At 43.7% G+C, this 13,689-nt stretch overlaps 1 protein-coding gene across 2 annotated transcripts in view; it reads left to right on the top strand.

The window, feature by feature from the left end:
* Positions 1-270: 270 nt before the first annotated feature.
* PARL (presenilin associated rhomboid like) overlaps positions 271-13,689 on the top strand; it is a 133,297-nt gene continuing 119,878 nt past the window's right edge. The window contains exons 1-3 of one of the 2 annotated variants that reach the window (XM_075853539.1): positions 271-332; positions 1,466-1,637; positions 4,610-4,747. In XM_075853539.1, coding sequence (XP_075709654.1) covers positions 271-332; positions 1,466-1,637; positions 4,610-4,747 — 372 coding nt within the window. Of the gene's footprint in view, positions 333-1,465; positions 1,638-4,609; positions 4,748-13,689 lie in introns of those variants that run through there. The other variant, XM_075853540.1, reaches the window with a different exon arrangement.

The following is a 13,689-nucleotide window of genomic DNA, read 5'->3' on the forward strand; positions in this document are numbered from 1 at the left end:
ATATGTCATGAAAAGGGTTATTAGAATTTATGACGTATCTGTTAAACGGATACCATTATAGTCTATAGGTGATAGATGCCACTTTTAGCCATCCGTCACAGCCTCTGTTTAACGTATACGTCGGCAGCTCTTACTGGAGACCGTTAAACGTAGTGTAAAAGGACCTAAGTTGTGTATCTGTAATAAATGTGACCTCTTTGCTCTATTTCAGATATATGTGGTATGATTGCAATAAACAGAATTTAAATCTTCTGGTTATTCATGGCCAAAATGAACTCCGCTTGCTGGATAGTCAGCTCTTGTACAAGGACCAGATTGTGTCACGGACGAAGGTACGAATATGTATGTTTGTCTTCTCTCAATTTTTGCACATCCTGTTCTCTTAACTAGTCATGACATAGCCCTGGAGTTCCTTTACATTATTTTCTATTTCTAATCTGCACTGTTTAGTACTACTTAATTTCTTGCCCATGTGTGCCTTTCCTTATGTTTTATTCTGTCGTATCCCTTAGGGTATGTTCTCACGCTAAACAAAAAACGGCTGTAAAATACGGATCTGTTTTCAAAGGAAAACACACTCTGATTTTCCACCATTTTTTAAGCATCAAACGTTCTTTGATGCGTTTTTTACGCCCATTTTTGGATCTGTTTTTCTATTCACCCAATGAAAAACTTCTCCAAAAACGGCTCAAGAAGTACATGCACTTCTCTTTATGGGGCGTTTTATTACGTGCCTTTTTTCAAATGGACGCGTAAAAAAACGCCTTGTCAGAACGAAACGCAGTTTTTCCCATTGAAATCAATGGGCAGATGTTTGGAGGGTTCACGGCACGAAAAACGGCTGAAAATAGGCCATGTGAACATACCCATACATGTGCTTTTCACTTTCCTTGTTTTCGTTTTTCTTCTCTGACACATTCTTCTTTTTAGGCCTCTTTCAGACAGACATTTTTTTTTCTGACAATTTAAACTGCTTCTAAAGACGTCAGCGTTATTAAAATGTAACGTGCTTTTTTTATCTGGCGTTTTTTCTGGCGTTGTTTATTTACTGTTGTTTTGCACATGCTCTTTTTCTGTGTTTAAGTCCTAAAGAAAAGACTTTGGGGAAAAACACCCAAAAAATGTTATGCACAGAGTATGGTGTGTTTGGGAAAAAAACCACCACCAACTACAAAATGGTATAAAAAATGCCAACTACTAAAACACCGTTGTATTTGTTGTGTTTTTATATTTGACTATAGATTTTATATTTTTTATAAATTACTTGAGTTCCATTGTCTTATTTTCAGGTGTGATTTTGCTGTGACCACAAATGTGGCTGAAAAACATTGGGACGTTTTAGCCCAAAATAGCCCCAGCTTTATTAGAACTGTGGAGAGAAAATAAAAAGCTGATTTATTTAGAATTAACCATATAGCCAACTGCACGTACTCTGCTAACAGCCTTGCCATTTTTTCATTTATAGGATTCTTATTGAACAGAAGAGTTGGTTCAGAAATGTTTCAAAAAAGACTGAAAGTGTTGAAGCTAACGTTTGTGGTAACAATGGGGCAAGAAATTCCATTGCAGAACCTCCTGTCTTTTCTCGTGCCAGCATACTGAAAAAGCTTTACAAACCATTTCTTTTCACTATTGGGGTATGTGTGTTACATTATTCACCAGACTGTCACACAAAAACTTCCTTTGTTCCTATTTATTTATAAGGGTTTTTTTTTTGAGTAAGACATTTCAAATATCTCTTGCTAAATATTTATGTGCCGCTATTTTGTGCGATGTCAGGTCTCGCAACTGATGATCTGCATCTCCAATCGAGGGGCCGTTATTCTCATGACCATTGAATTTTGTACAGCCATGAAGTTGAAGGTCATCAAATCCTGTGGATATGCAATGGCAGAACAGTTGCCATTTTCTAAAGTGATGGCATATAGCTAGTATTTGCCATCACTTTTTGATCGCTCGGGGTTTGACCTCAGGAACCCCACTCATTCTTCTGAAAGGAGGGGCCGCAGCGCTGATTAAGCAATGGCAGCAGGCCCTATTTACTTGCATGGGGCAGTTCTGTGGTTCCCTGAACATCGAGTTTCTGGCACATCACTGCAAGCAAAAACTGTGAAGAGTACCCATCACTAAATTAGGGCTACAGTCCTAACATTCTTATGATCAGTGGTTGCCCTATACTTTGGACCCTTGCTATCATAAAGAGATGGCATATCCTAGTGATATGCCATCACTTCGTACGATGGGAATACCCCTTTAAAGGGTGTTTTTTTTCTTGTCTACAGACTACAAACCAAACTGTGTGTAGCCTGATCATGCTGTCATGTATTATTCCCTCCTTGTGCAATCTACTCCTGAGCACTGTAGAGGCATTTGTTGTCAGACCAGTTTTCCTTTCACAGCATGTTCTATATACCTGATGAGACTTCAGGGCTGCGTCACAGCTTGCACAGCCATGTCCTTATGATCAAGGGAAGGAAACAGGCTAAAGCAGTAAAACAGCAATCTATACAAGGAATACACGCTGAGTTTCGAGCCGACATGCATGTCAAGGAAAGCTGGTCTTGGAAATTAAATAAGCAATGCAAAATAACAAAGGCACACAAACGCTTCAAAGAACTCTTTTTAAAACGAAGCCGTTCCAGCCATCAGCTGATCGCCGCGTGTCTTCTCTAATTGCTGACGCTTGCTGCAACGGAAATGTAGCATTATCTGCTGGCCATTGAAATGAATGGCTGACCATATAATGCATAAACGCGCCAGGTCCTCCTTGATTATTTGTTATATTTTCAAGTGTCGCTTACCTGCCGTCATTTCTCTCTTCTCACAAAATCTTTTATTTCCTCTCTATTATTCCAAGTAATCTGTGACGCAAACGAAGTTGTTCGTTACATTACATGACTAAAATAAAAGTATAAACTCTTATATGTACTTGTGTGCATGGACAATTCAAAATGAACACCCAAAATGTGCTCCACAAAGTTTTGTTATATCACCACACCAAAACGAGGTATTGTTTACTGGCAAACCACTACTGTAAGGGCTTGTTCGCACGGCGGATTTTGCATAGTTGGTCCCACTGCATAATCCGCTGTGGAACTATTACTGCCGATGGCCGCAAGATTCCTCCCTCCCTAGGAAATCAATGGGAGATTCGGGCGGAATCCGCCCGAAGATCGAACAGGACGCCTCTTTTTCCCGCTAGCTGAAATAATCGGCTAGCGGGAAAAAGCGTCCAACTCCCATTCCACCGCAGAATTCCTCTGTGTGAACATACCCTAAAGAAGACCTCCAGCAGAAATACAACTTTCCGTCACTGCATCCAACAACCTTTTTGCCAATTTAGCTCTGCACTTCTTTTATGTGCATTTCACTTCTCTGTAGTCCTGCTTTCTTTTACTCTATGCTATGCTATTAATCTAATGTCACACAGTAAGTTCTGGTGCCTGTATGAATGACACACAGATCTTCATAGACTCAAGTAAAAAAGCATGTCACAAAAGTAATTCAGACTGTCGCTATGCAGTGTGATATTTAGTGATAGAAGCAGCAAGAAAAAGAACACGTAAAAGACTGACACATGGAATTCCTTAATGCAACACATGGGAAAGTTTTGGGTGGAGCATCCCTTTAAGATAACATTTAGGTGTATATTTGCTTTTCCAACCTTTGCCGTTGGAATTTATTTATAGATCGATAGATCTGTACACACATAGTTAAAGGCTTGGGATTTTTTTTTAAATTTTTTATAAAAATGTGTGTGATTGGTTCAACTTTGTAATGACTTTTTATTAAAAATTACTTTCACTTTTTGAGATACAGCTGCTTTGTATCCTGTATACAGGTCACCTGTATCTTGCGCTGAAACCAGTATCAGTCAGGTCAGTGACACTGGTGGGTTCAGTGTCAGCGGGTCATGCAGGATCGAGCTGTTATCAATCACATCTCAGTTATGAACTTGGATGCGATCGATAATAGGTGCATCCTGAATGTCAGAGACACGCAGGACCCGCTGTCACTGAACCCGTCAGTCCCGCTGACCTGACTGATTCAGGTCTCAGCGCACCATACAGCAGCTCTGTATACAGGATACAAGGCAGCTGTATCTGAAATAGTAAAAATAATTTTTGAAATAAAAGTAATTACAAAGTTGCACCAATCACGCTGATACACATTTTTATATATAAAAAAAAAATTGTTTTCAAGGGTGTACATAGCCTTTAAGGTGTCTATACGTCTTAGAACGAACCGTTATCTGATAGCTATTCATCCCTACCCCTTATACATATGCACACTTGGTTCGGCAGAGTGTTCATGTGTTCTAAGTGGAGAGGGAGGAATAAACAACTGCCAGACACCTCTGGGGGTAGCTTACCTCCATGAGGACAAAGAAGGCGGCATGTTGAATCCAATATGCCCGATCCTTTTTCTGCCCTAACATCTGCTTTCAGGGGAGAGCCATGACACCCCCATACACATTAGATGTTCATCCAGTCACTCCAAAATCGGCGGGTTCAATCAAGATTAATCTAATGTGCACCTTTGGATGTAGAATAAGGAATTACATTGTCAGTATGCAGAGGATTAACAAACTACTAAAGACTATGGTCAGTTTTCAGGTTGTTCATTTGGAGCTGCTGCAATCTGGCAATATGAGTCCTTAAAAAATCGAATGAAGAATTATCTAGATGACATTCGTGCAGACTGGCTGGAAAAGCGATCAGCAAAACATGGGGACTTCAGGAAGCAGGTAAGGTGCTGGTTTTATTGACCTTGAATAACGTTTTTATACCTGAATTTTTCAGTGGGTTTTATATTCTATGACATTCATAAACAAATCCTACTCGGATCTGCACTGCAATATCGTTACTATAATGTATATATGCCGTTGATTCTTTTTTGTAGTGTTGTCCGAAAAATCTGCATTTATTTATATGTGGATCATGAATGTCACACATTTTAATACAATAAGCAAAATTTGCGGCATTTTTATGGGGAATCTTCAGAAGAATAGATCATACTGTGAGTTTGCAAATCTGCAGCATTTCAGTTAGCTTTTTGGTAGGGAACAGACTGAAAATCTCCAATAAACTCATGTGTGAATGTGGCCTATTAAAGCATGAGCACATATAGAGGGGAATTTATAAACCTTTCTACGCCAGTTTTTCTGACGTAAATAAGTCACAAAAGGGTTCAAATACTTTTGGCCTCTTATAGCCATCCTCATCTATTTTGCGAAACGGTGACGTTGCTTCCCAAAAGGGACAGGGCCACAGCAGCATGACAACTTTATTTTAATTCACTCCAGAAAACTGGAGTAAAATATAGTGGAAATCTATGCTAGCTTGTAACTGGCGTAGAGTTCACTCTGAGGTGTAGCAAGGTATCCGACTACCCCCCATTGGACAATTTATATAAAAAAATATATATATGGATGCTCACCTCACTGCTCATCTTCTCCCTTCCAGGTTCCCTCAGGCTCCCTCAGCATGCTGCAGCTCTTAGAATATGTTTACACAGAGTTTTATGCAGGCAGAAAACTGCCTGGAAAAATCAGCTCCGGTTTTTTTAAGTGGTTTTGCACCACACGCTTTTTTTGCTGCATTTCTTTGGCGCTTTTTTTTTAGGCTTTTTTTTTTAGCTATCTTTTCAACAGAAAGATGTAATAACGGCAAGCGTTTTTTGCGGAAAAACACGTAAAAAATCATGGCAAAAAAAAAACGCCTCAAGATATGGCATGTCGCTTTTTTTTTTTTTTTTTTTGCTCGCGGTAAGAAAACGCCTCCACCTCCCATTGAAATCAATGGGAGTCAATTTCGGCCGTTTTTTGCCACTTTTTTTGCTTTGGTTTCCACAGCAAAAAAACTCAGCGTGAACAGGGCCTTACAGTATCATGACTGGAGGCTGCGTCAGGACTTTGAGTGCTGCGTTGCGTATAAGGCCCTGACACTTCTCGGAGCCACAGCAAGCTAGAGGGGAGCCTGAGGGGACCCAGTGGGGAGAAGAGGAGTGGTGAGGTGAGTATACTTTTTATTTTACAGTATGTCCGATAGGAAGGAGCGAATGGATGGCGCACGTTCGGCTGAAAGATGCAGCACATTTATTAGGAGGCGTATGCAATTGTCAGAACAATATTATTCACATCTCATCACATAACAAGTTATGGGGGGAATCGGCAGCCTCAAAGACACCAAGATAAATAATGTCAAAGGACGCTAGGCATTCCACACCTTTGAGAATGAAAAACCACTGCTGTAATCTACATTACAGCGCCGATCACATTATGTAGAAGATAGGGCACTTATAATGTGGTGACAGAGCCTCTTTTAAAAAAAATATATATTCTGTAAGGCCCTGTTCACACAGAGTTTTTTTTTTGCATGCACGCTGTTTGCCACACTTTTCACCCGCGGCCATTGAGCGCCGCGAGCAAAAACGCAGTGAAAAACGCGTTCTCTGCCTCCCATTGATATCAATGGGAGCTCAGAGACGTAAACGCTCGAAGATAGGGCATGTCGCTTCATTTTCCCGCAAGCCGGTTCTTGAAATCAATGGGAGGCGTTTTCAGACGTTTTTTGGCGCGTGTTCCGACGTGGTTTCCGCGTCAAAAAAACTGTGTGAACAGGGCCTTAGGCCTCATGCACACGACCGTAAAAACTCCCGTTATTACGGGTCGTAATCACGACCCGTAATAACGGGCTCATAGACTTCTATTGGCGACGGGTGCCTTCCCGTTTTCTCACGGGAAGGTGCCCGTTCCGTTAAAAAAGATAGAACATGTCCTATTTCTGGCCGTAATAACGGCACGGACAGTCCATAGAAGTCTATGGAGCTCTCGTAATAACGGGTGGCTACATGTGTGCACCCGTCATTACGGCAGCGTTGCTAAGCGACGTCAGTAAATAGTCACTGTCCAGGGAGCTGAAAGAGTTAACTGATCGGCAGTAACTCTTTCAGCACCCTGGACAGTGACTACCGATCAGTATAAACCTGTAAAAATAAAAATAAAAGACGTTCATACTTACCGGCAACTTCCTGCTTCCTCCAGTCCGGTCTCCCGCACGTTGCCTTGGTGACGCGTCCCTCTCGACATCCGGCCCGACGTCCTGGATGACGTTTCAGGCCATGTGATCGCTGCAGCCAATCACAGGTCAATCACAGGCTGCAGCGGTCACATGGACTGCCGCGTCATCCAGGGATGTCGGGCTGGATGTGAAGAGAGGGACGCGTCACCAAGACAACGGCCGGGTAAGTATGAATTTCTTTAACTTTTATTACAGAAAAGGCTGTCCCTTCTCTCTATCCTGCACTGATAGAGAGAAGGGGCTGCCGATTAGTGCAGTGCTATTTTGCCGCCAAAAACGTGCTCGTAAATACGGGTGGAATACGTGTGACACCGGACCCATATTTACGAGCACGGGTTCGTAAATACTGGTGCAAAACGGGTGGAATACGTGTGACACCGGACCCGTATTTACGCCAGTATTTACGGGTGGGAAAAAATACGGTCATGTGCATGAGGCCTTACACAGCAAGTATTAAAAGGAAAAAGAAACTCAATTTTTATTACCCAGATTCTGTAATTTTTAGTAACATCCCATATGTGGCCCTAGTGTGTAACTTGACTAACACAGGCCTCCCTGTGGATTTTGGGGGCTTACTTTTATTTTTACAGATACTATTATAGGCTTGCAGAGGCCTTTCGGTGCCAAAACATGAGAAACTCCCGCAAAAATACCCATTTTGGAAACTACCCTCAGGGCGTTATATAGGGGTTTAGTGAGCATTTTGACACCAAATGTGTTTCATAGATTTTATTAGAAAATAAAACATTTTAAAATCATATGTCGTTTTAGCTCATAATTTTTCATTTATACAAGGGGTAGTAGGAGAAAAACTACAACCATCATATGCGACCATAACCTGCTATATGGGCTCACGGCAGGGCACAAAAGGGAAGAAGTGCCATTTGGCTCTTGGAACGCAGATTTTGCTGGATTGTTGTTCGGGCAATATATCGCATTACTCTGAGGTACCAGCACAGTCAAACCCCGAGAAGTGACCCCATTTTGTAAGCTACACCCTTTAAGGCATTTATCACCCACAAGTGTTTTCAAGAAATGAATGCGCAGCAGATGGTGCCAAGGGAAAAATTTAAGTTTTTCCATGGATATTCCATTTTAGTGCCCAATATGTTGTGCCCAGCTTGCGCCACAGACCCCATAAATTGTTAAGTGAGTTATGTCAAGTAGGGCAATGTTATTTACTCGGTATTAGACAAGATGCTATTTTTTAAGGCGTGGCTATAGGAGATAGAGTCTGCTTATATTTTGATTTAATTTGGCTTATAACAATCTCTGAGGCGACATTGCCTACAGCTATTTCTATTCTTGAGCAGTTTGAGCTTGTCAGGCATATGTATTTAACTGGGACAAGTTGGCCCTTATGTCTACTTGGGACTCTGACTGGCCGTCCACACTTCATAATCTTAAAATAATGAATTTATACTACTAAAGACCCGTACAAGTCGCGTGCAAATAATATATACCCCTTTCTAGAGCACACTACGCCTAGATGTAAACTCTGGAGCTCGTCGCAATTGTTGGTGCCAGGCCGTATCAACCTAAAAAGGCTGAACATGTAGCAGGCCCAATTCCTAAGTATTTTTTCTCCTATCTTCAATCCATACTTAACACATTTATTTGGGGCAATTCCAGACACAAATTGAGACCAAGAACATTAGGTGCAACAGCTCTCTATCTGATTTCTATTTATACTTTCTGGCGGGGCAACTATTTCTTAATTGATGGGTAGACTCGCTCTCCCCTGGGAATGCTAAATTCTACTTGGCATATTACTTAGAAACTTCCACTTCATGGGCTGTACTTGAAAAGCCAAATCTTTACTCTCATAAACTTGTACTGTTGTAGAAATTAGCTGCTCTCTAGGTCCCTGGGGTCTGATCTCTGCCTTATATTCACATCTCTTAGGCGTCAAACTTACATCCACACCACTTGCTGTAGAGGATAGAAAATGCAAATTCTTACTTTAACGTCAAAAGGCTGGAAGGAGGCCTTGTAGTCTCCACTACACGTATCCCATTCAGTAAACAATAGAATGACCCAACTTTATTTTCTACAAGGTTATTTATCGCCCCAACTTTTATATAGAATGGGAAAGTTATCTGATTCTAGTTGTTATGGGTGCCCCTTTTCGGCATATGACTTCTGGCATATGGCCTGGGAATGTACACATATTCAATAGTTTTGGAGTATCGGATGTACTAACTGATATATATTGAGGATTCCTGCACCCAGGACTCCAAAGGTCTGCTTGTTAAGCCTATTTGTCGTAGCTGTATGTCCCCAGAACACATGGATTTTCCTTTTAGGAACATTATTTTTTTTTGCCAGGAAAACTATAGCTTTGAGGTGGATGGGGTATAGACATCCTTCTGTTAGTCAATAGAAGAAACTAGTAAACACTGCTATTACATTTGAAAAAAGTTGTATATAAAAAAAACAGCAAAATAATGACCACAAGCGTGATCTCGCGAGATCATGCTGTAAATGACAGCTTACAGCGTGATCTCGCGAGATCACGCTTGCTGTGCTGTAAGTCCCACATAAACGTTACCGAAGTGTCTGGATTGTGATAGACATCGCGCGTCCTGGCTGGAAGCGATGTCTATTCACTCTCAGGACACTTCAGTAACATTAATGTGTGAGTAAGTGACTGCACATCAATGATCTAGCAAGATCACTATGTGCTGAGTAAATGAATGGAGATAAGTATATGACGCTGATTGGTCAGCGTCATACGCTTCTCTTTACAACGCCCCCTTGGTCAAAAAGTAAAAACACGCCCAGTTGGGCATTAGGAAAGTCATTAGCGGGGGGGGCGTGGCCAGCTGCTGATGTGAGAGGACGTGTGTGGCGATCGCTCCGGGCCAGCATCCTGTCTAAAATCCTCCTGACGGTGCTGTAATCCTTGAAATTAGCCAAAATTCCTTACCAGCTGCGTAGGAAGGGAAGGATATCTTCCAGGAAAAAGATGAGCCCGCCTAAAGCGATGGACGCGGCGGAAAAGCTGAAATCATATGCCCGCGTGGTGATCCAAGATGGCGCCGGCGGGAGTTCTTCTGTGCAGACCGCAGCTGTGGCTGGGACTTCCACCCATGCTCCCGCGGAACAGGATGCAGGAATCGCGCTGCAGGAGGCATCGGATAAGCTGCTGACAGCCATCCTTGAGACACGGACGACACTGACGGCTAAGATTGATGAGGTGAGAGTGGACGTGGGCCTATTGAGGCAGGATCTGCAAAATGTGCGGGAGAGAGTCACGAAGACGGAGGGCAGGATCTCCACCTTGGAAGATCTTACTGCTAGCATGCCGGCAGCTATTCAAGATTTGCACCGTAAAGTTGATCTGTGGCGCCAGAAAGCCGACGATTTGGAAAATAGATCGCGCCGCAATAACCTCCGCATTGTGGGATTGCCGGAGAGGGCAGAGGGGCAGAGGCCTGGAGAATTCGTGTAAAGATGGCTGAAGGAGATCTTTCCAGCTGCCTCCTCGTTGGCGTATGCGGTGGAAAGGGCGCACAGGGTTTCAGCACGGTTACCAGTTCCAGGTGCTCCCCCAAGACCACTGCTTGCTCGGGTGTTGAATTGCAAAGATCGGGACACGGTTCTGTTGGAAGCTCGGAAGGCCGGAGGGATTCGATTTGAAAATGCATCTGTGTCCATATATCCGGACTTTTCTCCTGATTTGCAGCGACAAAGGGCGTCATATGTCCCTATCAAGCGCCGACTCCGGGACATGCAGATTCCATATTCAATGACCTATCCGGCTAGATTGCGGGTTGTGGATGGAGATCGAGCCATATTTTTTACGGATCCAACTGAGGCTGAAGAATGGCTTACAAGCAAGCATAGGCGATCTCCTCGACGCTGATCGCTGTGGTTGTGCAGGCTGGGAGGTCATTGCCGATATATGGAACTCATGGATACCCCATATTGCGTGTAGTACAGAAGTTCCAGTGGAAAGTATCCTTATAAGATAATGATGTGATGCTGTAACATGTTATCTGCAACCTACTATGGGGGGCCTGAGGTCCGTGTTATAAGCTGGGCAGTTTAGTCCTCATAATCTCTTCCTTATGTGTTCTGAATAAGAGAGATGGGGGACCGTTAATACGAGTCAGGCTTTAAAATGTTTTATAATATCTGGTGGATGGGCTGCTGGTCGGGAGAAACGCTATACCTATATAGATAGTGTGTTTGCAGCAGAAATACGCTAGCCGTAGACACTACCCCCTAGAGTATTGGCTACAAAGGTTTGTTCCTGTTGAGCAATGTATGTTTTTGATGTTGTTATGAAGAATATTGAGTCAACTCACACTACCGCAGAAACTGGCATGAATATTGTACACCTACGAGACATAGAGGGAACTGCAGACGGGGTTGGGATAATTGTCACTCAGGAGCTTGTGGATAGGATCCTGGGCTACGGTGCTCCAATATGTGTTAGCAGTACGAAATGGCAGGATTACGGTTAATGTCCTGGAATGTCCGGGGAATGGGGTCTCCTGAAAAGAGGCATATGATATTTGATGCTGTGCGGAGACAGCGTCCACATTTAACGTGTCTACAGGAAACGCACATGACACCCGATACTGTAAGGAGTTTGAGTAAGCCCTAGGTGCAGTGGGTGGGACATGCCTCACACACACCTCGTACTCTAGAGGGGTGGCCATCTTAGTGCATGTGGAGCTCCGTTGGAAATTGCTACAATCCAGCATGGACCCAGAGGGGCGGTACATTTTTCTACATGCGGTTCTTGATGAATGTCCATATGTGATCTTGGGAGTGTATAATCCTCCACCAGCTTCACTGGCAATAATCCAGGAAGCTGTCCGATTTGTGTCAGCATACCCGGGGGCCCGGGTGATTATGATGGGGGATCTCAACTTGGTTATGGACCCTGGAATAGATAGATTTCAGGGGAATGGGAGGCCCCTCACAGTTAAGTCTCCTTGTACAGGAAATGGGATGGATTGATCTGTGGAGAGCGACACATAGAGGGATCAGAGAGTACACATGCCACACCCCGCAATACAATGCGCTGTCCAGAATTGATTATATATTTGGATCGCCTGCGGTTTTCCAGGAGGTAGATTCTGTGGATCATCTACCGAGGGGGATCTCGGATCTCGGATCACAGACCGATCTTACTAACATTGAAAAGGCCACAGGCAGGCAGAAGGGGTATGGGTAAAATTCACCCGTTTTGGCTTCAGCTCATTCAACAAAGCGATCGTATACCGGATCAGCTATCAATATTTATAGAAGCACATGAGCAGATGGAAAATCGGTCGCTGGTGTGGGATACCCTCAAAGCCTATTTGAGGGGATGTCTCCGATCCGCCATATCCTATGTAAAACGTGCTTCCGCCCTGCAGGAGGAGGACTTAGCATATATATGTTCACAGGCGGAGGGGGCATTTGTTCAGGATCCCACACCAGCTAACCGGAATGCTTGGCTGGATTTGGGCAGACAGTATCTACAAGTCTTGAGGGATAAGACTTCGCGTAGTCTATTCTTTAGCAAACAGTCTCATTTTGAATTGGGCAATCAATCGGGTAAAATTCTGGCTCATATGGTGCGGAACAGTTCTAGATCTCCCCCGGTGATGGGTATAGTGGGGCCTGGCGATAGAACCTACACCTCCTCGAGGGATGTTCTCGAACAATTCACACAGTTTTATGATCAGTTGTATGCTTCAAAGGTAGATTATAGGATGGATGAGATGGAGAAGTATTTGGATGGAATATCGTTTCCTACATTGTCAGCCGAGCGGGTGGCAATGCTTGATGCTCCATTTACGGTAGACGAGATCTTGGAGGGAATGGCGTCTATGGCCAAGGGGAAAGCCTCAGGGCCGGATGGTATCCCCCTTGAGGTATATCTACAGTATGGGGAGCTGCTGGCCCCCCAATTGCTGGCCCAGTTTGAGCATAGCTATCGGAGCTCTGCTCTTCCGGAATCCATGTGTGACGCCACCATTATTGTACTGCTGAAACCAGGCAAAAATCCAGATGAATGTGGGTCATATAGACCGATCTCACTGCTGACAGGCTATGTAATGTGATAAAGGAGATCATTCACTCAGACCAGTGTGGCTTTATGCCTGGCAAGTCCACCTCAGAGAACATTAGACGGGTACAGGTGGTGACGCAGATTGGATGGGAGGAGCAGCAGGACTGGGCTGTGGCATGTTTGGATGCGGCAAAGGCATTTGACTCGGTAGAATGGCCTTATTTGCTGGCAGTGCTGCGAAGATTTGGGTTTGGGGATGGATTCATTAATTGGGTCTCCTTGTTATATAAATCTCCACGAGCGCAGGTGTTGGTGAATGGGGTCCTGTTCCCTTCCTTTGGCCTCCATAGGGGCACGAGGCAGGGGTGCCCACTTTCGCCACTTCTTTTCGCATTGGCCATTGAACCACTGGCTCTTAACATCAGGAGGGATCCCGCATATATGGGAATTAGAATAGGGGACAGAGAGGACCGGATAGGATTATATGCGGATGACATGGCGTTGTTTATGGCCCCCAATGCCACCCTTCCTAGGGCCATATCCCTCATTATCGTTTTTGGAACGTATTCCGGGTTACTAATTAATTGGTCCAAG

The sequence above is a fragment of the Rhinoderma darwinii genome, chromosome 2, assembly GCF_050947455.1.
Source record: "Rhinoderma darwinii isolate aRhiDar2 chromosome 2, aRhiDar2.hap1, whole genome shotgun sequence".
Classification (NCBI taxonomy): Eukaryota; Metazoa; Chordata; class Amphibia; order Anura; family Rhinodermatidae; genus Rhinoderma; species Rhinoderma darwinii.